A 25,392-nucleotide genomic window follows, 5' to 3' on the forward strand; every position below is an offset into this window, starting at 1 on the left:
ATTGTTGTTGGAGCTGTTTCGAGCACATAATATATATGTACATGCCCCGAGGTAGATTCATCGGGTAAGAATAGAGGATAATCTACTACTCCGCAGAATCAGGTCCTTTTCTCGGGCGAGGGAGGGCATTTTCATCTCGTCTTTACCTTCAGGGATCGAAATGCGCAATTTGAGAGAGCGAGTTTGAACCCGATATCTCGTTCAGAAGATGATGAGGATGATGAAGACGAGAGGACGATGATAGACCCTTTGAATTTTCCCCGAGTCGTCCAGAATAATCACGATAATTAACATCCCCGACAATTCACTAAAACAATCGAAAAAAATAGAACAATTTTCCCATGAGAAAATCCTCCCTGAAATTTTCAGTAAAAAAGCCGTAAAATTTTTATAAGAAATATATTCACCAGAGGAAATTGTTTTTACTCGATGTCCTGCAGTGCGAATCGATATTCTGTGTCCGAGTGCGTCACTGAGACTTTGAAATTATTATTACAGAATATTTTGCGGGCAAATATGCGCTGGATTTTCATTGAAGCCAGTTGACGGCGAGATCCTAGAATTCGCGTGGCTTCCTCGTCCGAAAATTTAATATAAATGCTTCTCGGGGCGTTATCGATGGAAAACGCGTCTCTGTGGCCTTTTGGCCCCGAATTCATCACCCGATATCTAGATATTTAACCATCAGCTGCAATTACTGCACTGGTTAACACTCGAACACTCGAACCCTCCGGTGTACCTAGATGTACGCTAACCCGCGTTAAAACGTCACGGAATCACAAATATTGAGACATGAATAACAATTATAAAATTACAAGTAATTGTTAAAGTTACAAAGAAGATAACTTTATTTTTAAAAATTTTAAAAAATTATGAATTTTATTTATTCTAGTCTGTCTTGGGAGAGTCAAATGATGAAATTCGGAGATTCAATTATTTTTATTGTGAATTATTTTTGAAATTCGAATGGGTTCAGTTTTGATCAGTTCTTTCATGAGAAATGAATTTATTTCTTTGCGTTCAGATCCTTTCTAATTGGGTTTGCACGAATAATCCGTGAAAGTAGTGGGAGTGGATTCTAGTCAGACCGCGAATATCCTCTTTACATTAATTTCACTTTTATTTTTCATTCTCAGTCGTTTCACAAGGCGTTCTGCAATTCCGCACAGGTGCTGTTACCTCTGATCCCAACTAGCATTTGGAGTTCAACTCGAGAAAAATTCCGTCTCTTGCAAACGATATTTTTTTCTCATCCACTTAGTGAGCTTCAACTTTTCACTGGCATAAAACCCCTCCCTTTCGCCGACACTCGCCCGTCATTGAGTTTCGGGAGGAGATGCTGGGATTACACGTGAACTGGTGGATGATTTTGAGTTTCAGTTTGGTCGGATTAGTCCTGCGATTCGTGAAAGTTTTGGCGTCTCGGCTTAATCAAAAGTTTCGGATTGAAAAATGTCGCTTCTCGAGATTTTTCATCAGAACAAATTCCAATTACCCGATGACTTTTACGGTTTCAATAGAGAGAAGAAAAGCAAAAAGTTCTGCAAAAATGTCGATTTTTCAATTCAATTGGGTTAAAACTTTTTTATTTTTTTATTTAAATATATTGTTGTTCTTTTGTAACTAGTCATTGGCGGGGAAAAGCGATGAAATATCGGCGAATAGTGGGATTGATTGTATTGTATTGGATTCCCATAAAAATTCGTCCGATATGTCATTCCGAAGCTGTCGAAATTTATGATGAATTATCTCGAACATTATTCTCTCGAGGATGATAAATTCCAATGAGATACCCCAGTATACTTTACCTTGATTTATAGTCTCGAAGAAGCCCTCAACTCGCTGAAATTGAACGTCAATATTCGGCGACGGTTGACTGCTTCCAATAGAGCCAAACCCTAGCATCCGAAAAGTGACATTCCGGGTAACCAGATTGGTTACTTCCACGATCGACTATTCACTCGAGTAATTGCCATGAAAATCGCGACGCTAACCAATCACACTCCCACCAATTTTCAATTTTCCGCCTAAAATTTCGGAATTTCGTGGGAAAATCCAGTGGAAATTCAGATAAATTCAAGCAATAGAATAGAATTCACACCTGGAACTTTCTGAATGCCTCTAATATCAGCCAAACCTTAACTTTTACGACTGCAAGATTTATTATTTTTTTTCTAATAACACACCCATCTCACAGAAGCTGTGAAAAATCCGGGAATAACGAGTGCGTCATTAAAGTCATTTCATCCCCTACAATAAAGTGTTACGACGGCATATTCTTCAGGAATGAAGACCTCCATGTGTGCAATAGCAGTTCGCATCCGGATATTAAATCGAATAATCTAGGGAGATACGACCCGGAATAACAGCTATGATCATGTCTCTTCGACTTGAACTGGAGGTCTTGAAAAATTCTCTGGATATCTTCAATATTCCTCGCGCGAGCGATCGAATCTGCAATTCAATAAAAATTCACAAAATTCAGAATTCAAAACCATGCACTTGCCGAAATAATTGCAACTCAAAAATTGAGTGATTAACACCAGAGTGTGCTGAGTCGAATTATTATTTATTATTTATAAAAGAGTATTTGGGACTCGCTGGTATTTCATAGTTGTTTTATTGCGTTTTTTTTATCCGGACACATTATCGTTTTTTTACTCAGTCTTTGTGGGGGTTTGGAGTGGAGGTTTTTATGCCCATATGCCCATGACCGCAGTGCAATGGAAGTATTGTGTATGGATGCATGTCATATCAGGGATGTCTATCCTACGGACAGTGAGTTTACTTTGGCGTTGATCCAATGTCTATACAGTATGGTTCATTACCACTATTCCACACGCAAGCATCACCAGACCATTGAAATATATAAATAACTGAATTGTAACCGAAATACCGATGATATTTGTCATTGAGTAAATAACGGGCTTTTATATGTTGGAACATTAATCTTGAAATTTCACGTTGGAACACTTGAAATTTTTAACACCCAATGATTTTACTTTTATTTTATGTAAAACTCATTTTTCAGTACTGATGAAATAAAAAAAAAAATAATTGCCTTGCCAAGCCTTAAGATTATAATTATTCATTTTTTATCGGTGTTTAGAGATAATTATTCAGCCAAGATAATTTATGTTGTGAATTTATTTATTTATTATACATTTATTCTAAATTTTTCATTTTTTAAATTGGCAACTAGTGAAAAGGCGAAATTTTCAGTTCTGTTCGATTTCACTTCGGAAAATTCGGGATTTTTAGTGACGATGGCCTGAAAATTCCCGTGGCGTTGGCACGCGATAACAATTTTTTTACCTCAAGAGAGGAACAATTGCATCGCAATCACGTGGCGGTGAATTGAGTCGATTTATTCAGAGCTATCGGCACTTCACACGCACCCCGAGTGCAAATGCGATACAACCAGTGGCTCTTTAACCGCGTCGTTATATCTACGTGAGCAATTTGTTCTTTTCTTCTAAAATCCGGGAGAAAGGGGACAAGTAGAAAAAAAATCTCAACAATTCCAGGAAAAATTTGAATAATTCTTTTCCAAAAAACCAGACTATATCACCTGAATGCACCACGTGATATCCACTCAAATGAAAATAACTATCTGATTATCAAATAATTTTCCTCACGTACTTATTCCCCTCACTTTTTCCACAGTGCTGTTAACCTAATTGTCCCGGCCAGAAATTGCAAGGCATTTCCACTCCCAATTACAATTATCCCCCATTGGAGTAAAAGATTTTTGTCGGAAAAATTTTCACCACTCGTGCAAACGAACGGCAAAGTGCCGTTAACTTAATTCTCACTCGTGTAAAATTGAACGGAAAAGATTAATTCACAAGTTAACGTTTACAGGGCCATTCCGTGACTAGCCCAGGGCCATAAAATTTTCAGAAAGAATGATACGCCTGTGATGATTTTGCTCGATTAGACTGGGGGCAATAAGAAACCCTGATATATTTCTACATTAGAATTTTCCATACCCTCCCCCACAAATTAAGTGAGATATTTCGTTATCGCGTGACCTTTTGTCTGGATAAACGTTTAACCTTTGAAAAATTCACAGTTCGGTACCTGTTCACGATAAATTGAACATCAAATTGTATAGTCATTATCTACCGTAGTAATTACCCGACATAAATTACCTGATTATTCAAATCGAGAACGACGAAAATTTATGGAATCAAATAAATAGTTATTCCAGCAGATTTGAGTGAAATAATTGTTTATAGAAAAGATCTTCACTCAATTTACAACTTTGTAAATAAAAAATACATAACGATGTGTCGAGGTACAACTGGTCGTTGATTTTGATGCTGTATTCGAACGTACGGCAATTTCCGCTGTTATTTCCGTTTGATCTCGGGAAAAACTGATTTTTTCCTCCGGACAGGATTAAAAAAAATGGCTAGGGCCGTTGATCAATGTTTTTCCCTCAGTTTTTTTCACGCATCGGGTGATATTCCAGTCGATCATTTTTTTGTCAGTTCATTGGCGATTTTACCGTAGTCATACGCTACCATTTGCAATGTAAATTGCGTGGTAATGGCCATCGATTTTTCAAGCCTCTGACGACCGTCTTTTTTCATTTCCGGAGTTTAGCTCCTTTTTTTTGTCGTCGAAAGGGGAATTGGGGGGTGAAAAATTGACGGCCATCGAGAATTCATCAAGTCATTATTATTACTCTCTTTTACGAGCCATCGGATAGCATTAACACTCCATCCATTTCCATTTCTATTATTTTTCCCATTCGTTTCGAATAAAAAGGCCAACTCGAGGTATCGATACTGAGTTTATTGTTATTTTATTCAGCTTTTGCAATCATTCGCTCTGATTTAATTCTAATTGCGTTTAGATTTTTATTGAGATTGTGGAGAATGTCAAAAGATTTATAATTCTTTGAATATTTAATTTGCAAAACGTTGACGTTATTTTTAATTCGACTACATAATTGGGATATTTTATGTCTTTTGATTTGTACCTAAAATAAAAATTGTAAATAATCAGTCGGAATTTTCTTTCTGTTTGTTTCGTCGAAGTTCAACGCGGAATGGCAGATTCGCGATTGGAATATTGAAATATCTCCAATCTCTCTTCCATCTCTTCTCGTATTTCGCTTTTACCTCCACCTACTCCAGTTGATCCCAATTTCCTGTTTTTCCTCATCTTCGAGAAAATAATTACAGAACAGAGAGGTAGAAGAGGACAATTCGAAATTTATTGACATCCGTGTACATTGACGCTCCCTCCCGGAAAATCAATAGGAAAACTCGTTCAACCCTCCGGGGGGGGGGGGGGGGCTCAATAAAAAGTTTTCCCAAACGGTTGAAATATACTAGAACTAGCATGAAGAAAAAACTTCTCGAGGGGAAGCGAGACAGAAGTTTAATTCCAATTTTCCCACTGCGTTTGTAATTAAAGAATTCATTCGATACAACCAATCACCGAAGCCCTTCATTTATTCTATACATACACAATACACAATACTCTAAATATTCCATTAACCGATTCAGTAATCCCTGATAAAAGGGACGAGTTACTGCTTCGGGGTTCGATAATTTGAAATAATCGTTGTGGGAATTATTTGATGGGAAAGAATTACCGGTTGGTGGAAATTTCCTGAGGAATTTAGCTTTGAGATGAAAATTTGAGCATTTTCCATCCACCGCAAGTCTATTCAAATGACTCTAGCCGTTAAGCCGCTTTTCTCTAACGCTCCAGAGTGACTAACTCCCCTTTTCACCCAGAAAATGCCAATGGTGGTGATATCAAATGCAGATTCACGAGTCAACAGAATTGAGATTCACGGACTCGTGGGATTCGTGAGCAATTGAAGAATAGCCAGGCGTGAAATTCAGATTCACACTCGGACGGATTATTTATTCCGCTGGAATGGAAACTTTCGCGGAGAATAAAAATTTGTCACCAAGTTTCAACTTCCTGGAGCTTGCCGAAGGTGTCGTATGCTTAGAGAGTTCCGCTTTGTAAATTATCACGTCTTTTCACCCGACAAATTCATGTCTTGTTTGCTTTCAACTCCTCTTCGTGGCTTTTAACATTTCTCCATATTTTTCTTTCCCCTTTCTTCTTTTATCGATAACATTATCCGTAAACGTCAAATTCATGGAAAATTCGGGTCATGGTCACTTTTGTCCCTCAGCTCTTGTTTATTCCTGGGAATTTCTGGTGACACGTGGATTATGTTCTCACGTTATCGCATGTACCGTAAATCTCCCATTTACGTTCTATTTTTTTTTATCCACCGAAAACACGCAGTTGGACGCCATCAGTGCATTATAAATACGGAATCGTGATTTTATCGCAATTTCTGAGATTTTCACAGCATCTAATTCCAATATTTTTCCTCGGGGTATCGCTTTGAAGGTGGTCCAAAATTCGTCATCAGAATATAAGTCGAAAAATAAACAGAGTAATAGTGCAATTCGAGAGACGTTTATCCTTCGTGCTGTCGTTAAAATCTTAATTACCAAAACACATTTCGTGGCTTTGGGGGTGGGGGAGTGTCGGCACCAGCTACACCAATTTCAGGGAAATTTAATGACGACAAAGTGCCGGGGTTTATTTCTTATCAGTGGATATTAATTTCAAGGACGCACGTCCGTTTGATTTTATCACAGTATTTTTGAATTTTATCATATTATTTTTTAAATTATTAATCCGGCCCTCAACATTTTTCCCTATTTATTTCAAGTTGCATCTAAATCTGATATTTTTTTTAAATTTTTCACTTCAATATCATGATTTAATTCTGCGGATTAAATTTCAACTTTCCAAATAAACTCGTAAAAATTAACAAATCAATATTTTTTATGAATACATTTTTTTAATGCCCGGATATTGACGTTGAAATTTGAATTCTGAAAATTGTACGCAAGTTGACAGTGAAAATTCGGACTGGATAGATTTTTCTTGCGGCATCGAAATTCACCCGAGAGAGTAATTTTTTTTTATAGTGTCAGTTGTTGGAAAATGGCCCGGGGCTTTTCGTGGGGAGAAAAACACCCGATGTCTGTGTTTTTTCCCTCCACATGTCGCCCACCCTTTTGCCCCCCTTTTTCCCTTTTTTTTATTAAGGAACGTTCAGTGTTTTGTCACCGCTGAATAAACTACCTGGATAATTTCTCAGTTCCAGCGATAAATTAACGTTCCCCTGGAAAGCTCTAAAGTACTGATTTATTTCATGCTCGAGTTTTGGGATCTTCCAGACAATATTTACGGTATTTTTCTTCGTTACACTTCACTAACGGGATTTTTTGAGAAACTTCGGGTGAGGGAATTGAATTCTGTAGTCGAGTGGAAACTCGCGATTGGCTCGGCAAACCGTGAAGAATTTATTGTCGATATCTTAAATACCGCCTGGAGTAATGGACAATGTTTTTTCTGGAGGAGAGGGTAAAGATAAAAATATTTTCCAAGTCGTTATGAATTTTCGGGGTGACTGGAAAGAGTAAACCAGTGTATTTTATAATTAGTTTTCGAGTGAAGTTTATTTAAATAAGAAAAATTATAGCAGAATTATTTAAGAAATAATAAATGAATTGAGAAATGATTTGTCGTGCAAATAAAATCGGGTCGCCAGCTCTTTTCAGGGCTATTAAATTCCCAAAAATGAATTCAATTTCCTCGATTGTTCAGAACAACTGAATGACGCAATTGTCAATAAAATAAAGATCAATAATGCGACAAAGGGTAAAATAATACGCATTGTTGTGGTGCAATTTCGGCAGAACGCCAGCTGGTAACGAGAAATCCACTGCGACGTGACTCATTATTTCCCCCGGATTATTATGCGCGAGGTCTGGTCCCCCGTTAATTAATTGGCATGGAATGAGGGATAGACAAGGGATACATCTAATTACCGCATGTTCTCCAGCGAATTACACACGCTCATTGCGCTACCAAAAAAATACGAGAGATCCGCTTGAATCGAGTGTAAAAATCCCTTTTTTTTCAACAATTTGTTTAGCGGGAAACGTACCTTTTCGGGAAATGCGTGAAACGGTAATGAGGAAAAATGGCGAGGCGAATATGTCGGTAATTTATGCCGGACAATTCATGTTAACATGCCACTGGGTTTTGCCGGATAATTTCGTTTCCGGGGCATTTGAATGTAACAAATGATCCACTTGATGAAATCATTTTGTATTCCGTCATGCGCCATCCGGAAATTCAGCACATGAATCAATGTCAATCGGATTTTATGGTACCGGAAAATTTGTGGGAATTGATTATCGTTATTCTGTAATTACTGGTGGCCAATTATTCTCACGAATTTTTTATTATTTCCAACTCCAAACCAACGGACAATTACTCCTGATAAATAAAAATATTTTTTTTTCATTTTCCTGAATAAATTTTTAGATTCAGAAAGCACAAGTTGTAACTGCAGATGAACTCTAAATTATTCAAACAAAAAACGAATTACAGATTTTTGGATTACTTATCGTTAATGACAGCATCTCGTAATGGATAATGATGATTATGAAATGTCATGAATATTTCGATTCAATTTCCGGAATATCACATCTGAAATATCCCGGAATCCGGCGTTGGTTCTATTAATCCAATTGAGTGCTCATAATGCTCTTGTTATTGAATGTAACCCACAGATTTCCGAATGATTACAAATTTACGATTGCTGATAACTCATAAGCATCCACATCCTGCCCAATGATTACACCTTCACACACGTTTATTCAACATAACGATCTCCTGCGTCATAAATTCCCGGCATAAAGAACCAGATCTGGTCGATTATTTGCTCAACCATGTGTACGAAAATTGCGTAAACAAGGGGATTAAGAGGTTTTCCATAGTCTGTTTAAACAGCGTACATTTCTGCATGGCCCAGCAAATTGCTCGATTGAATGACTCGAAACTCCAATATATCTCAATGAAACACGCAAATTCATTTTGCAATTCGAGAAAATCCACACTATCACTAAATTCCGTGGAATGAAACCCTGAATAAATATTATCCAACACAAATGGTTAATAATTAAATTGGAGAATGCATACAAGAGAGATGAGAATGTTAAAGCGAGGAATGACGGGATCTGGTGGAAAAATAAAAGGTAGACGAAAACCTGAAGAGAAAACAGCCCCTGGTGATGTGGGGTTGTAGTTTCTCGCCTTGAACTTCGCCATATTATTCCAATCCCCCGGTGTTACTCGTGTGTATACGTCCCTCGTATACGATGAGACGAATAATAAACGGCTTTCTCGAAAATTTTGTGCCCGGGAGGCTAATACGTATGGGTTGTTTTGCTTTTAGACCCCTCATGCTCAAATACACACCGGAGACTCTCCCACTCCCTTTTATTCTCATCCCCGAGCTCGTATGATCAGATTAAATTATTTCTTCAAACATCAACTTCATTTAAAATTCCAATTTCATTATTTCCCCCGAAAAATGCAACCCCCAGTTAAAAGGAAATGATCATTAGATTATTATAAATGAAAATAATTTTATTAGAATAATCTAATGGCTTGGGTAGGGGAATGGATTATTTTTGGATGGATAACTTGATGGTTGGACCTAACGAATTAGGAGTGCAATAAATTCCGCAAAACATGTTCAATTTCGAGGCATTCAATTACTGAACAGTCAATTGCCTCCGGCTCAGACAACACGACAGCAAAACTCCAGTGACTTATATCCACACCACTTCTTCGGACGTTAATTGCTCCATGACCAAGAATTATAGCCGATAAAACTGCCCACGACAATTTCGATTGCAGACCCCTTCCTTGGAGCAAGTGCTAGTGGTTTATCGATGGATGAACCTGTTTCTCTGGGGAAATGCACACTCAACCGTCCAGCAACGTGGTACCTTGAATAATTCAGGACCTCGTCTTCGGGACGTCCGGACCGACGCCTTAAATGCCTTCCAAATAATTCCCAAAGAAATGTCACTTAAATGAACATTAATTGATTAATAATCCAAGATCAATTAAAAATGTTTTGCGCTATTTTTGGATTCTCAGGAATGACTTACTCAATTTTTTTCACAGATCTCTCATAATTTTTCTTCTTGTATTTTTCCAGAAAGCACGACTCGCGAGGATTAGGATTGCGAAGGCATCGAGTGGTGCAGCATTTGTGAGCAAAAAGAAGGCAGCAGAGGCGAGAATTGCAGCAGCAGAGAGTGGAATGCCAACTGACGATTACAAAGAGGAAGACATATTTGAGCTGCAGCACCATCACCTTCTCAGATGTCTGGAGAAAACAACGGTAAGTATTCCAAATGACTTTAGCAACTTTCCTGGAGGAGATTGTCGTGTCACTCTGCCAAAGTACCCATGAGCGATAACAATTCTTCCAGCTATTCCAACACTTTTACCCAGGAGTCAACTTAATCTTGCTTGATATTACGGTTCCAAATCCGGTGGAAATTCTGTCCTCTGTTTACGCTGATGTTTAATTGTAGTTGATGTTTGTCAGTGGAAACTACCGCTGGAGTCAATTTCCAGGGTTCTCTGGTGCATGATGCTTATTGCGACAACTGATTGTTATCATTTTACTTGGTGTGACACTCAAGGACAATTGGATGGTCTGCTGTAGGGAGTCGTTGGTAATCCAGTTTTCCTTTGATATTGGATGATTTCGTGGAGACCCGGATAATGGGACTTCGGGGTATCATGTGAGCATCAATTATTTCGGGGGCATTGTCCTGGCCAACTTGCTGTCCACGTCATTGTCTTTCTGGATTATCGATGTTTGCTGGGAGTTAATCAGACTGTTGACTGCGTGTCATCGAACTTGAAGAGCAGTTGCTCAGGATCTTGATTTAAATCTGCATCCAAGTGGTAAACTAGAATCACTACCTTCGTCCAAACGCGAGTTTTTTGGTCATATCTCGGAATTAAGAGCAGATAGCCATATTTTCGTTAATATATTTTTTGCAGAAAAAAATTAGAGTTCCAAAAAAGGTATTCACAAAGATATCATAATTTTTGTTCATTTTCGAGATATTCGATGAAAACTTGCCTCGATAAAATGCACTCATCCTAGTTTATCAATTCGCAACAGAAATTACGTTCAAGTTTTTTAGGTCAATGATTGTATTTTTTACTCCGATAATTAATGGGTTGTGTATGATTTCGTGAGTGTATCTGTCTATTGTAATCACCGGTTTATTTTTCTCAGTGTCTAAATTTCAGAGATTTCCGCTGCTCCACAAACAAGGGATCAAGCTTATTTTTTCACTCTCTCAAAAATTCCGCATTGCGTCTCAATCAGCCATTTTTATCCAGCTTTACGATATAAACGTACAATTTATTTATGTACTTTTGATTGTGCGTTGTATATACAATAGCCTCGGCGAGCCAGCAAATGCGATGCATTGAATTCATGGAATCGGTCGGCTCTAAAAATATGGGGACAGCGCTCCTATTCTTGGATTGGATTTTTTTACATCACTCGATCGAGTAGATGCTCAAGTCCAGAAGGACTCGATAAAATCTATTCGAAATGATCATCAATTAGGATTTTATTTTATCTCCACTAAAATAAAATTCCTATTCCATCAGTATTCGACTGTCATGGAAATAAATTCCATAGACTCTCAAGATTGTTAAAAATCTCAAGTTGAATTTTCCCGGTTGAAGAATTCTAGAGTAAAAACTTTGTGGCGACACTGTTATCCCTCTCCCTCTTAAAAAATCCCAAGAACAGGAGAATTCTTCAGCCGAAAAAATATCTTCCTCATTATTCGTTGAAGAAACTTGAAACACGCACCTCCATTCACCCATCGAACTCCATACCACCACTTCCAAGTCTGTCAAGAGTTTCAGGTTCCCTAAATTTGGGTCATTAAATGCCGTCTGTACAATGGGGCGAGCAGAAAGTGCTCTTCCCCCGCTCAGCTCGAAGATGGTGGCAGAAGAGGGATAGAGTGCCCTGGAGGAACTTGACGAAGTTGTTCCATTTCGAATCAAACCAACACACCCCTACGCGGTTGAAATGAAGAGCCTCCATCAGATTTAATGCGATGGCAGTGTCAGGTGTCCAAATTCACGGTGAAGTATTGGTTTTGCTGAATGGGCTGATGCAGATTACATTGGACAATCTGCTCCCTTGAGAAGTTTCCAGAGTCCTAAGTCTGACGACAAATTCACCACCCGTTGCTGCATAAATTTAACTTCCAATTTTCCCGTCTCGACTCTTAAAATTCAAACTTCAATTCCATTATAATAATTATAAAAAAAAATAATTAGAGTGCACAAAGAAACAGAATATATTTGTTTCAAATGAAATTGTGCTGAATAATTGTTTCCAATTTTTTCCAATTTTTTTCGCAACTCCAAGCTACAAATTCTGAAGAAGAACTATTGACACTCGGTTAATAGAGTGGCTCATAATACAGCATTAAATCGACCTATTTGCGGTAAGACCCCTGGGAAAACTGAGACTCCAGGAGTCTCTCGGGTGGATTTCCCCCCGAACCCCGCGCCTGCACACGTTTTGGACACCGCTGGTCACGAACAAAGTAGTTTCATTGTATATAGTGCCCAGGGAAGCCTGAAAATGACCTCAGTGGCCATCTCCACTTGTCTCTTCCTCTCGTCACACACATCAGACACTAGCATCCAGTAATAGTGGGTCAGAGAAAAACACCCCCTTCGACAAGTGGAGAGAATTTTCCAGAGAATTTTTCCGATTCTTCGTGTTATCGGTGTTCAGCGAGAACAAGCCTGCCACTCGTCGTGTAACAACGATTGTGAGTTGTAAAATTTTTTAGGAACTACCTCCACATGCCTAATCTCCCACATCTAGGGCGTTATCATTTGAAATATAAAATCTAAATTATTAAAGAATCTAATCACATTCAACGAATACCATTATTAATCCCCGCATCGGAAGTATGAATTTCCCAATCCTACATGAAGCTCTGAATCGAGAATACGAATGTTGGAATCCTCAATATGAATTTCTGAATGTTGTTTATTTTTTTAATTTTTTCATTATGTAGGAATAAACAGTTCAAGGTGGACTACGAAATAGTAATAACTAAAGGAGAAATGTGTTTTCTAGGATCGTGAATTTGTTGAGATGGAGGTGCCATACAATGGAGCACCGAAGCGTCCAGGCTCGCCATCACCGCTGACATCACCAGCTCACAGTACAGCATCACGCGGTGGCCTCCTGCAGTCATGCTGCGGTCGTTGTTATCCTCAGCGTTATCAGGTACGCGGTCGGCGCATTCTCGTATCTAGGACCTCTATCAGCGAGGGTCCGCCGTCCTCATCCACCCAATCACATCAATCTCAACCACTTCAGGGACAAACGCGTTTTGCCGATCCAATAGCTGTACCAAGTGTTGCGTTCAATGTGCCCGGTGATACCGATAAACGGCGATTAAATCCAGACGCGACAACCAGCTCTTATAACGAAACGCGAGTATAAAAAAAATCGATGAAATTTCCGCTGTCGTAGAGCAATTGACGATAAATCGATTTTTTTTTTTTTAATCGTACCGTATATCGTATTAGGGGTAGAATGACAGGGTAATGGTGTGTGTTAGGGATGAAGATTTTGGGATGCCGGATGTAGGTATTCGATACAAATCATCAATTTGATTTAAAATTTTTAATGATGAATATATTTTTCGCCCACGACTGACGCGATAAAACATTCTAATTATTTATATCGATAATTATGATAAATGAATATTATATTTAAGGGACAATTTATCGCGTTTATCCTAGCAGAATTCTATTCTCCAGTTTCTGGGGAATTATTTACATTAGTTTCGAATTTATCAGTTGGAAGATCGCGGAATTAATGCAAATGATTTTCTGAATTATGGTAGATCATGATGGCGTCATAATCATGAGTGATAGATTCGATTTAGTAGAGATTGAAAGGATGTGGACATTATTTTCAGTAGAATTACCATGGGAAACAGTATTAATGAAGGGTTTGATTGAAAAACGAGCTTCGGGGATGTGACATGTGGTGATCCCTTGATTTATCACCCAATGATCATTCGTTACTAGGGGGTGAGGATCATGGAATGTTGAATTATTATTCTCGTATGTGCCAATGAAGATTATTCTGTTGACTCGTTACATATCAGGATTTGAGTGGAAAGAAATAGTGAACTCACACGCGTAATTAGTCTTGCCACGGTGCAGTCTATTTTTTTCTTATCAACGTATAAGGTTTTATTATCAGTTTTTTTGTGGGTTTTCCAATTATTTAAGTAGACATTTTTGTATATCAATTACTCGATTTTCTCTCTGACATTTCGGTAATTCATACAAAAAGAGGGCTTCAATCAAATGTTTTCCCCGAGCAACTTCAATCGTGTAATTAAGTTGTGATGTAATTAAACGAATAAATTATGATGGGCAGAGGGTGAGGGGTTTACCGTGCGAATGTTGACAATCATGTTCTTTGGGGATGGGAGTTGTCTGAATGGTATCAGTTTCCACACGCGTTCTGTGTCAGGGGCTTTTGAAAACTGATAAGAAGCTCCTCGACGAGTCGACGGTTTCTCAATGGGAATTTGGATCTATAATTTTGCGCTCAATGAATGTTATCGGCTTCCAAAGAATCTCTGTAATCAATGCAAGGGAAATCTTTTCTTGAGAGTTTCACCGATTGTCTTCCACTTTCAATGATTGCACAATCCTCCTTCCGTTTTATTCGGCGCACAAATAATTCATTTTCCTCGAAATTTCCTTCAGAATTCCTCAAAATAAAATTTCATAGAATTCCCTCTCTGCGATGAACTCTCCGTTGGTGAGGGATTCAGAGTTCCCGTTGTGAGACCGTGCATGTGGTAATTAGGAATCGTATTATAAAATAAAAAAAGATTTTCCACTTTGATGTGAGAAAATTTCATGGCCTCATTAAATCTCCAGGGGATGAAGGCATTCCTAATCCCTTCGCCTTTGAACTCACTAATTTCTCTCTTTCATTACCGAGTGGGACCTAATCGTGTGCTATACGATGAGAATGGGTGGATAATTAAAGGGAGAGGAAGCGAAAAATGTACATACATTATTGAAAAATCAATCGACCATTGAAGTATTGAGATATCGCATTGAGTTCTTGAGTTGATTTAGTCATTGATGAATCTCTCGCTTGGATCACTTACGATTAATTCATTCAACTAAGAAAGCGATTAATGATTAACAAACGAAGACTCAAAAATTAGAAAGTAAGGTGAATTAATTACGTTTAAGGCGAACGAATGTCTTAATGAGCCTAGGAAATTACGATTAAGATAGTTGGATCGTTGATTGGAGTGAAGTGATAAAACGTGATATCAAATACAGAATTGTTTCGTTAATTATTGAAAAATACATTTTCAGTTTTAACTTTTACAAACAATCATTGAAGGTCATCTGTAAAATTTCAGATCAAAAGTCTTTGATAGTATTCATTAAAAATTTTAGCAGCTGTGAAGTTAAATAAAGTTTATAACAATTTCTCGTGGAAGCACGAGCCACGGACGCAAATCATGTTTTATCACAGCACCTTCTAGATGACCTATGAAAATGATAAAATCAGTCATAAAAGCAGATAACTAGCTAGTTTTTCTCCTCATCGATTGTGCCATAGGCCTAAATCGACACGTCGCGTGATCCAGTGTTCGATCGTCGTAACCTAACCTGAATAAATAATAATAAATAAACAACTTAACTGAATCAAACGAAGAAACAGCTGGACTCAATGAAAATGCAAAATTAAATCAGAAACCCCGATAATAGGATAAAAATTATTAAATCAAAAGAGAGAGTTCAGATGTCTCCTCGGACCTATTTTATTTCACTGGATTTAAATTCCAGCAAGTTTATTATTAAATGAAAAATAATTCAGTGTAAAAAATCGGTGTGACATTGAATCACTCGTTTTATAATAATTTTTCATTTCCGTTCACTTGTGATAAATCACGTCTCGTTAATTATCGATTATATTCGGAAGTAGAAAAATTACGGAATCATCAGGTGTCAGGCATAATTATACTCCGTAATTAATAGATCAAGTAAAAAATGAGGGGCTTGAGGTGAGTGAGTACTTGAGACATTCCAACGAGCGAAACGTCTTATATCTTATTAATCTGTCGTAATTATAATCAGGTTAAGAATGAAGTTCATTAGTTATGGGGGGTAGAAGGGCTGACAGGGGAATTATTCGTTAAATATCGCGATGTATTAGGCGATTCTAGGGGAAGATCGTCGCAGTAATGGAGCGAAAAATCATAGAGCCTTAATTACCAAAATGTGCTGATGACACTGGGGGTGGGGGTTTATTAATATCTCCACTGAATCATGTGGAGTCGTAATTCATTTTCGCGTACAAACGAATGCGCTTGATTAAATTCGAAATTTAATAATGGAGTTGTTGGATACTCCGGGCGAGTGTCAAGATCCTCGGAATTTATCATTCGGGGTGATTTTATTTCATTATCTGTCACGATTTAAAAGAATATTTAATTAGGTGTCGGTTTATCACTGGATTGATAATTTTTATTTTTTATTCATATCCGTGAATTATGAATTATGAATTTCGGGATAGAGCACATGAATTCCTGAATCGAAATTCATATTTTCGATTGAGGATTCAAATAAATTCTGATGGATTTAATTTTTTTGTTGTACAAGTGTATGAATGAGGATGTATATGGATGAGTTTTTCTGTTTTAACACTTCGCTGCAGAATTTTGGGTAAATCGTGAGGATTGTCACCCCGAGTAACACCCAAAAGAGGTACCTAAGTCTCAAGTGTACATCTATCTTCGTTTACAACGATATACACAACCCGGAGTGCGTTGCATACCGTCTGTGCACTCGCGTGAGTTATTTTCCACCGGCTTAAATATATATATTCACCGAGTGCAGTATTTTCCCTGGGGGTAGGAATATGTGCGCGTGGAAAGCCACACGTACCGCATGCGGTTCCAGCTGCGACACCTCTTTCCGTTTTCATTCCATATATGAAAGGAAATTGAAATTATTTTTCACGCTCACCAACCTATATTTCATCTGCACCGACGAGCATTCATCATTCTGCGGATGATAAACTGGAGTTTGTAATTAAATTGAGGGTTGATGGATTTTAGCTGAGTCGGGAGGAATGGGGTCTCAGGCAATTTCGATCGATAACCGGGCAATTTTCGGCGACACTAGACTTGACGAGAATCTTATTCCACCGAACCGTCAGAATGTCGAGGGAAATATTTCTGGGTTGAAGGATCACTCGGTCCTCGGGGAATTCCTCGACAGGATTATCTATGATACCGCCTACAAAATTCGGACATTTGTATTTTGTGGAAAAAATTGTAGATATTTTAGGGAAATTCTCTGTTCATCTGGATTTTTCGATTTCCGGTTAATCGAAGGATCCACCTTGATTGAAGTTCCCTCGGGATTCGCCATCGAATCGAAATTCTCTCGGTGTACTTTTTCATTTCCTCGTACCCGTTTCAAATCGAAAATACATAAAAAGTCTTGAAAGTAAAATAGCGAGGCAGATCGATAGCCCCTCAATTTGAAGAGTAGATCGAGGTGGAGAATGAGAGATTGAGTCGTAAAGAGTGAAATTGAATTGAAGAGTAGAATTGTGAGAGAGGATAAAGGACCTTTGGGGGTGGAAACATTTTTTTCTAGTCCTCCCAGGTCGGAGGCATTTATCAGCATCTATACGTGGGAAATGCACGTGAAATCAATTATTAGTTCAGAATAATTGGGGTTTAAAAAAAAATTTCTTTTCGCCCGAGGGCGGGAATAAAAAAATATATTCATGGGGATCGAGATCGGACGGAAGAAATTAAATTCTACAGGGGCACAAATCACCGGTATCGTGCACTTGTGATAAGAATTTCTTAAGAATTTCGCGGTGTTGGTTGGAAAATACTTTTATGGGCTCAGTGAGGCGATATACCGTTTTCGTATCTCACTTTCTTTCATAAATTTCGCTACATCTAACACGGAAGTGCCCATCCCCGACGTAAAACTGTTTCATGTACCATAAAACCGTGGAGAATCAGAAATTCTGGATTTAATTCATTCCGGAAGACAACTGTCTACTTCATATCGAAGTATTTATGGAATTTCTGAAACGAGAATTTTTATGGCAGACAAGTCTGGAAATAATTCTCGTCGTCAGAAAAATTCCCGGTGAACCACAAATTATCGTAATTTGATATCCCGTTAAATAATTCCTTGAGATAAATTAAATTCCCGCTGAATATCTCAGGATCCCCCGATGCCTTTGGGATCGATGTAAACAAAATCAACAGATATAAAGTTTCTTCCAACTTTACGTATTTCTCTGACCCCAGGAAAATTCGTAAACATCTTAAATCCCGAAGAGTTTTTGCATTCAATCTCCGAGACATCAGCGAAAACATTTTCCCCCGAAACTTGTTTTCGTGGTATTTCGTCTAGTGATCCCTTAGAAAAATGGAGGAAAAACTGAATAAACAATTTACTGGAATTATACAGAAGCTTTACTCAAAATAAATACATTGTTTTCGCGGATGAAGCTTCACCATTTTTTCGTACATAATTTATAAATTCTTCCTTCGCGCGGACCAATCGACGATTTACCGATAAATTGGGGGAAACAATGAGCACTAATTTCGGAATTTTGGTGGATACTATGATGTAACACGAGTTCGTTTTTATGAATAATGCACAGAGGAAGGAGCAGCGGGAGGGGCATCCACTCCAGATGAGCCAGGCAAGAAGAAATTGAATCTTGAGTGTCCGTTAACCCACTCCACTTTGAAAATCAAACCCCCAAGTGCTACGTCAATTATACCCCCACCTTTTTTTATCTCCACCCTTTTGTGCCTCGTCACTGACCCAGTAATGAGTCGTTGACACTTTTGTCTCCCACTTTATCTCACCGTTTGTCGTTTATAGCCCTAATCTATTCTGGTATGACCTTTTGTAAATTTATCAGGGTTTTACATTGATTATGTGACTGTTCTCCTCTTCTCCTGGGAAATTCAAGTTTATCGCTGTTTTCGGTGGCTCCATTACACCCACTCCTGTAAATTTGTACATAAGCTGTTTTCATTGAATAAATTATTATAGAGATTATCAATTTGATATTTTCTCCGAATTACGGGTGATAATACTGATAGAGTCGATTGGATACGCAGAATCGCTGGGATTTCGTTGAAATTTTCCGTAACACCGGGCAAACATGTAACCGAGTGAAACTAATTACACTGATCGTTCCAGTTGGACGAAAACGAAACGAAATTCTCCTGTTAACTCATCCCACCGCAAAATAATTAATTTCCTCTGGGGGTTTTCGGTGGAACTTCAACCGTCGATCCAAACCCTGACAGTTACCACTTTTGTCTGTTTTAATGGATAATTTACGTAATCAGTCCGCCGAATTTTCCTCAAGAAATTGGAACATTGAATTGCGGTTATCCCTTGAATTATTGTACCCAGGGCGAAGTCGGGGATTACCCTCCGGTATTTTTAGCTAGAATCCATGAGGGATTCATGTCGCGGCCTCTCGGAGAAGACGTACCATCATTAATATTAGAAAAACCTCGTAATTTATTGAAAAATCCACTTTATTACGGCTCTCGGAGGATATAAAGCCCTTTCTACAGTACCCGCTACATTTTTATTCAATTATTTTCCCGTCACGGTACAATCTTTTTCTTAAGTATTAAAAAAACATTAGGCCCCGTAAAATTTATTCGTTCTGTGTAATTCCCGATGAAAAGTGGATTTTTCGATGAGCCACACACTATTAGAAAAAAATGATATTTCAAATGATAAATTGAAATTCATTATTTCGAGGACAAAGAGAACAATTTTTTTTCTGGTCAAAAATATCGGGAAATTGAAAAATCATTTTTTGGGCAGAAATATATTTTTTTTCTCAGTGTGGTCACAATCAAAAGGGCGTCCAGTAGATCTCAAATCGGAAAATCGTTAGTTTAGGGGTGACTGGCGTGCAACAATGTAGTGTGTTGTTTGTGGTGTGGATTTCAGCAGTACATCCCAGCAACAGTTGCCGAGGCCTCAACTGGCCAGGGCGGACAGACGGGTGTCGCAATGGACGGGACATACCTCGTCGAGGCCTCGTTCTGAGACATTCCCTCTCGCAAAATCTAAACCTCGAAAAAAAAAACCTCAAACAAAAAAAAAATAAATAAACAAAACGGACTCGATTCCACCCGCATAAGATCAGACAAAAAAATTGATATCAAGTGGTCGAAGTCCAGACTTCACGCAGTCTCCACAAAAAAAATGTCTAGGAATCAAAGTTTAGAGCAAGAAAAAAAAACCATGTGTTATCCACGAAAAACCGTGATAAATCAAATTCTTCTATTTCCCTATTTTCGTGCCACCCACGATGTGTCTGAACGTCTCGTCACCATCCAATCATCATCCTGCTGATCACCGATCGACGACACCTGGATAATTCCATTAATTAACATCATCAACACTCCGATCATCGTTTATCGTTCATTCCGTTATTGTCTCAACGAAATATTTAACCTGACGAATGACTCAATGGATATGACTCGCCATGATGCCACCTGGATGACATTGAAAAATCTGAAATATTATTGACCAATGGCTGTCTTGATTTCAATCGATTGGAAATCAATAAAATATTTTAATAAAACGCGTGAAAAACGTTCAGAGCCTTTCGTATCAGCTGACATCGAACGAGAGCAAGGATAGAGTGGTCCTAGTATACGGTGATCGCATACAAGTGCGAAAAAAGGTAAAGAACCCGTTGGAAAACGAGACGAGTTCATTAACACGATTTGCAAAAAAAATTATCGACCAGCGAAAGACACGTCACTGAACGTTCTGTGTTAATTATTTCATGTGGCACACGTCGGGGAGCGGATGGAGGTGGCTGTGCTTGCATTGGCTTTTTCCACTTGATTTGGAAAATTATTATTTTATCGATATCGCTAACAGGCTGGGCGCACGCTTAGTGCTTGTTAATATTTTTTATTTAATCACTCTTGGGACCAGATCAAGACACTGAGGGATCAACGGAAATTTTGTGTGGCACTTTCGCTTCTTGTCACTATCTGCATTTATTCTTTTCAATTCCCATCTTCTGAGGACCACCCGCAGAAAATCCATCCGCAATTATATCAAGTCAGAAAAATGTATCGATGGACGGACGAGAGGTTGTGCGTATCCTTGAAATTATTTTCAATCCCTTCTCCATTTTTTTATCCCGAAAACCCTTCCGGTCTGATAAATCGAGAACCTGCATAGGTCACCAGGGGTTCTCTCGGGTCCGACGACGAGACAACCCCAAAATCCAAAATTAAATAAAAAAAAAAAATCAAAAAGTCTCACCGAGAAATTGAATTGAGAAACCAGCAGAAAGACAATGACACCCCGACAAAAGTGGATTTAATTCTTTATTGATGCAGCCGTTGGGAAAATTTTCCCGATTCATCACTGAAATATTCGTTATCACCTGTGACAGCAGCGAATGAGGTCTAACGAAGGCAATTGCAACGGACAATGGAACCGAGGATTGAAGAAATAACGAAAAAAAATAAATAAAAAATAAGAGAGAATTGAAAATTACGTGAGACCTCATTGTCAATGTGCTCGAGGATCGTTGGCAGAGAATAGGGAGAATTGCACGCCTTTTTCTCCACTTTTTTATAGACACCCCTCCCCGCCCCTTCCATTTCTTCTCTCCATTCGCCACTGTTTATTCCAAAAGTCGAGTTGCACAGAGTCACGTTTGCATTGCACTGCACAGTACATTTGTAAATATTTAAATAGCCGCAGCGTCGTATATACGGCAAAGTATACACAAACCTTTGTACTCCAGAGCCAAAAGGCATTATTATAGTTACACCCACCCCCTCCCACCGGTTGTTCAGTAGTTGTTGTTGTCTTTTCCCTGTAGGCCCGTAGTTTTCGGTGTTTAATGTTTTAATCACATTTTACTAGCTATTTAAATATTTCATTGATCATTAGTGTTTACTCAATAAATAGTCGTTGGGTTTATTTTATTAATGAGTTTATTACTCACATGTGCACTGCATCCTATTATTTATTTATTTATGGGAGTGGATTCTGATGTGGATTTTATTGAAAACGATGTAATTACTTAAAAATTGAATTCTAAAAACAATTAGAGAGATTTTTGTCTGAATAACAGATTGATAATCGATTAATCAATTTGCAAGTTGTCGCGAATTATCGCTTTTCGAATGATTCCACAGAACTGGGAATTCTCTCGTCTGTAAAAATTCCTTCTCTTAACACTCGCACTGTTTCAACATTTTCAACATTTTCTCTCCACTGGTTATGAATAATGAATTTATATTTTTAATGCATAAGTGAGCGAGTGGTGTGTGCACGATTATTCTCGAGTCAATGAAGGATCAATTGCTCCTCTCCTCTTTCTCCCATCACCGAGGAAGAAATTATTTGGACGTGAAAATTTGCCGTGACAGCCGATCGATTCTTGATCCATCCAAATGACTTCGACGGTGAAGTGATAAATCGACAAAAAGAATCGTATCATCACCAGAAAAAAAAAGCCACTCATTATCCCTCGGAAAGATAAATAATTCGACATCTTTGATCACTTCACTCCGACTTATCCTCCCAAAGCATTAACTTCCGGTTTTATCTTTCCCCCGGCATGAAAGGATGAAAAAACGCATCAACCAGCAATTCCTTCCCTCCAAAATCTTCCGTGAAATTGTCCACCCCTTCGTGTTCTTAGTCTCCCATCGGGTCAGACTGACAAGTGGAAGCGAAAGATAAACAAATCGTAATGATAAATAAACGAGAGATGGGGAGAGGAAGCGATCGAGTGAAAGGACGAATGATTTATTCTAACAGAATTGAGTTGAATCGAACGAGTTCGACAGAGATAAAGTGAGACAAAAACAGATTGAAAAATTTGCGAAATGAAAATTGTTCCAGGACCTTAAGAAGCGCGGTTCCCACACCTGCGACATGCAGGCCCTACAGCCACTTCCGGTTCCCACCAACACCACTGCGCCTGCCATGACAACTTCCGGTGTCCAGCCACCACTTCCGTTATCGGAGAGCGCTTGAGTAAGATCGAGAATGATCTCTTCTACATCGCTAACGCGTTGATCCATCGAGTCAACAACAACGATTGTATCGCCTTCTGGCTCGATTGAACGAATCAACGGCCGTCTGGCCGATTTTACGGTGAGCCTACTGAAAACAAATTCAAAATTTATTCAACACTTTTTTTTTATATATATATTTGTGAACATTTGTTGATTTAATCACGTAGCGAGCCTCGAATTATTCATGGAAAAATTGGTGGAATTGTTGAAAGCCTTTCCGATAATTGGGAATGTATCCCGAATCCTCGGACCCAGTCCCAAAATCCTTGTTTATACTCGTGCTCATGACTTATTCGTAAGAAATAATTTTTTCCTGGGACGAATCGAAAAAAAAAATTATGGGTGATTCCGGCGGTAACGATTCCGCGGATTTCACCCGAAAAAGAATTCGTTTGAATGCCATCGAATTTTTTTTCACTTAAACAAATTAATTCTTTCAATTCTTTAATTATTTAATTTTTTTTTTTGGAATAGAGAAAATTACGGGAGAATTTTGTGATTCCCTTGCGCTGCGGAAAAAACCGCGGAATTGCGTGAAAATCTGGTAATTGATTAATTTTCAGGTTATCCCTGTCTTCCGGTGAATTAGTTTCTAAACAGATGGAGAACTGAAAGTGGCCCCAGTGGAAAGCGAGGAAAATTCCCGACGAATAAAACTTCCCCGATATAAATGATAAAACTTTCGCCTCGAAAACTTCCTCCCGTATTTCTTCCAGTTCCGAAGTGAAAAAGCTCGTCATATTGTATTTTCCATCGGAAATTCTCCGGCTTCTCAATGAGTTGACTCTATCCCCTCGAGTAAACACTCGAGAAAAAAATACAACTCGCGATCTCTGTGTAAATACAAAACAGAATAGTTCAAGCCCTTCGTCTGGAATCCACATCAATCGAGGATAGAGCACGAAAAATAAATATACTCGAATTCCTTATATTTCCCACTGAAAGGACTATGAAAAATATCTGTGCTCACAATATGTGCAAAGTACCATCAATTTTCAATTAAAAAATCGATAATCACCCGATTCTACCATCCAAAACAAACGAACCTACATTTTATTCGGCGAATATCTCAGAATTGAAGAGAGATACCGATATTTTCATAACCACCATTCTCGTAGTTCTCAAAATTTTCTACAAAAAATGTTCTAACCGAAATATCACTATTTCCCTCCAATTTCGAGATATCATCTGAAAACTGGCGTCGGAAGAAAGCTCGTATCCCAGTTCACGACTTCGTGGAGGAAATGGAATACAGTAGACGCTAGGGTAAAATCCAGATTAAATTATATTCTTTCACCCTGAGGATAGATGGGGTGGAAGAAAATGTCGGAAGTTTGCGCATGTGTCTGTGGTGTATCGAATAGGGGCTGAACTCATCGATAATCGAGTTCTCTTCGCTTTACCTTCAATCTCAGTCTCTCATTTTCTCTTAAAAGCCGAGAAACAGGCGAGTGTCATGACGCTTTGGGAAAAATATATCTACATGAACACTCGGTTAATCTTCAACTCATTTCACATTTAAAAAATTGCTAATGAAATCGAAAGCCGGATTTCACCTATTACCGATTATAATGGAGAAAAATTCCGGAAAATCCCGAAAGAAATTAGAAACTTACGAATTTTCTCGTATCTCAGGCCCATTTTGAGTCCCGAATAATAATAATCGTAACATATTTGCAAAAAAATCCATTGTTGTTGTAAGTTCCAAGTATTTTTATTTTAGAAGAGGGCAGTGTCTGGAACAATTGATTTTGTTGAATATTTCTTATCAGGAATTCTCTTATCAGAAGCTCGTTATCTCATTTCATAATAAAAAAATAACTCGTTAATTCCATGGGGCAGACCCATTCGACCCCTGAAAATAATTCATTTGACGTCAATAGAAAGGGTAATCGAAAGAGTATTTATATTCCTTTGAAGTAGTTCAGCTGAACGTAGGGTCAGACGTGACTCTAAACTTGGCTAGAGTGGTAATTAATTAACCCTGACCCTTTCACCTTTTTATCCGCCATCGTTAGGGATCAGAAGACGAAAAAAAAAAATGAATTCCAGGGGAATCCTGTCCTGGAGAAGATCCAATTGATATGAAAGCTAAAATGCTATCTCACCTCTGGACAGAGGATCACGTTCAGGAGCTGAAGAAAAAAATACGAGAGGATAAATAAGATAAACCAGAAAGACTCGATTGAGATTTTTTGGGATTGGAGGAGAGTATCCGGGCCGCCATTGTGATTCTGCTTTTTTTTTTATTCTCCTCCGGAGGATCGAC

General features: G+C 38.3%; 1 protein-coding gene across 2 annotated transcripts in view; it reads left to right on the plus strand.

Moving 5' to 3' along the window:
* Shal (Potassium voltage-gated channel protein Shal) overlaps window positions 1-25,392 on the plus strand; it is a 52,011-nt gene that overhangs the window by 19,823 nt on the left and 6,796 nt on the right. The window contains exons 3-6 of one of the 2 annotated variants that reach the window (XM_011308703.1): window positions 10,079-10,264; window positions 13,067-13,219; window positions 20,669-20,752; window positions 22,948-23,202. In XM_011308703.1, coding sequence (XP_011307005.1) covers window positions 10,079-10,264; window positions 13,067-13,219; window positions 20,669-20,752; window positions 22,948-23,082 — 558 coding nt within the window. In that variant the 3' untranslated portion in view covers window positions 23,083-23,202. The remainder of the gene's footprint in view (window positions 1-10,078; window positions 10,265-13,066; window positions 13,220-20,668; window positions 20,753-22,947; window positions 23,203-25,392) is intronic. The other variant, XM_011308702.1, reaches the window with a different exon arrangement.

Source organism: Fopius arisanus, unplaced genomic scaffold (genome assembly GCF_000806365.1).
Source record: "Fopius arisanus strain USDA-PBARC FA_bdor unplaced genomic scaffold, ASM80636v1 scaffold00062, whole genome shotgun sequence".
Taxonomy (NCBI): domain Eukaryota; kingdom Metazoa; phylum Arthropoda; class Insecta; order Hymenoptera; family Braconidae; genus Fopius; species Fopius arisanus.